Source organism: Olea europaea, unplaced genomic scaffold, assembly GCF_002742605.1.
Source record: "Olea europaea var. sylvestris unplaced genomic scaffold, O_europaea_v1 scaffold33447, whole genome shotgun sequence".
NCBI classification, from domain to species: domain Eukaryota; kingdom Viridiplantae; phylum Streptophyta; class Magnoliopsida; order Lamiales; family Oleaceae; genus Olea; species Olea europaea.
The window spans coordinates 1-1,246 of NW_019252420.1; the positions used below are offsets into that span (position 1 = coordinate 1).

General features: G+C 46.5%; 1 protein-coding gene across 1 annotated transcript; it reads left to right on the plus strand.

The window, feature by feature from the left end:
* Window positions 1-207: 207 nt before the first annotated feature.
* LOC111385927 lies at window positions 208-1,236 on the plus strand (the record flags this gene model as incomplete). Its single annotated transcript, XM_023010349.1, has 1 exon — window positions 208-1,236. A coding segment is annotated over exon 1 (1,029 nt), but the record flags the coding sequence as incomplete, so codon positions are not given.
* Between the last annotated feature and the right edge of the window lie 10 nt (window positions 1,237-1,246).

A 1,246-nucleotide genomic window follows, 5' to 3' on the forward strand; every position in this document is an offset into this window, starting at 1 on the left:
AGCTACATCACAGATTGAGGTCCATCAGCAGGGTGTGTTCCGTAGGTCTTCTGCTGAGGATTTAGTGGGTATGGCTGGTAGATTAGAGGATGACGGTTTTGTCCGAGTCACAAGAAAGAAACACCCACGTGCTACTGATACTCCACATCCGAGCAGAAGGATCACCAGGAGTCAGTCACATGATACCTCTTCACATTCTCCATCCCTATGAGTGCCATCATTTGGAATGTGAGAGGTGTAGCTAGTGTAGCTACTCGTCGGCGCCTGAAGAAACTTATACAGCTTCATCAGGTTTATCTGTTAGTTTTACTGGAGCCCTTTGTTCTTCAACACAGCTTTGCATATATTCGACGTTATCTGCGCTTCGATACGGGAGCTCAGAATGAATCGAATAAGATTTGGTTTTTCTGGAACTCGTGGACTAATGTTACTATTATTGTTGATCACCCCCAGTTTCTTCACGTTAAAGTTGAGGACCCCAGATTGGGTCTTCCCATCTATTTTACTCCAGTTTACGCTTCTTGTGATCCTTCTGTCAGGAGGGATTTGTGGGCGGGTCTTCACCACATCTCCCTCGATATGGAGGACCCTTGGATAGTTGGAGGAGACTTTAACGTTATTACTCATGATGGAGAGCGCACGGGTCATAATACTCGTGATCGAGGCACTACAGCTTTTTCTGATATGATGTTGGACAGTGGTCTAGAGGATGCAGGTTTCCTGGGGAATCGATACACTTGGACCAATGGGCAGGTCAGGAAGAGATTGGATAGAGTACTCATTAATTCTTCAGCTGCAGCATTTTGTCGACAGCTTACAGTGAAGCACTTGAATAGGACTTCATCTGATCACTCACCTTTATTACTTCAGTGGACTTCTGATGATGACTTGGGGCCTAGGCCTTTCAGATTCCTCAATGTTTGGACCAAGCATCATGATTTTTTAGCATTTGTCGCTCAGAAGTGGTCACTCCCCACTCATCTTACGGGGATGGCCGCTCTTTGGGAGAAATTCTTCAGGATGAAACAGGGATTGCGCTGGTGGAATCGACATGTGTTTGGAGACATTTTCCAGCGAGTGAGGGGTGCTGAGGACAGGGTTGATGAGGCAGAAATTGTATTTGACAGTGACCCTACACCGGAACATCGTGACATACTGCATCCGGTTCAGGCAGCTTTGAACCAGACTTTATCTATTGAGGAGGGCTTCTGGAAGCAAAGGGCTGGCTCACGTTGGGTATGTGAAG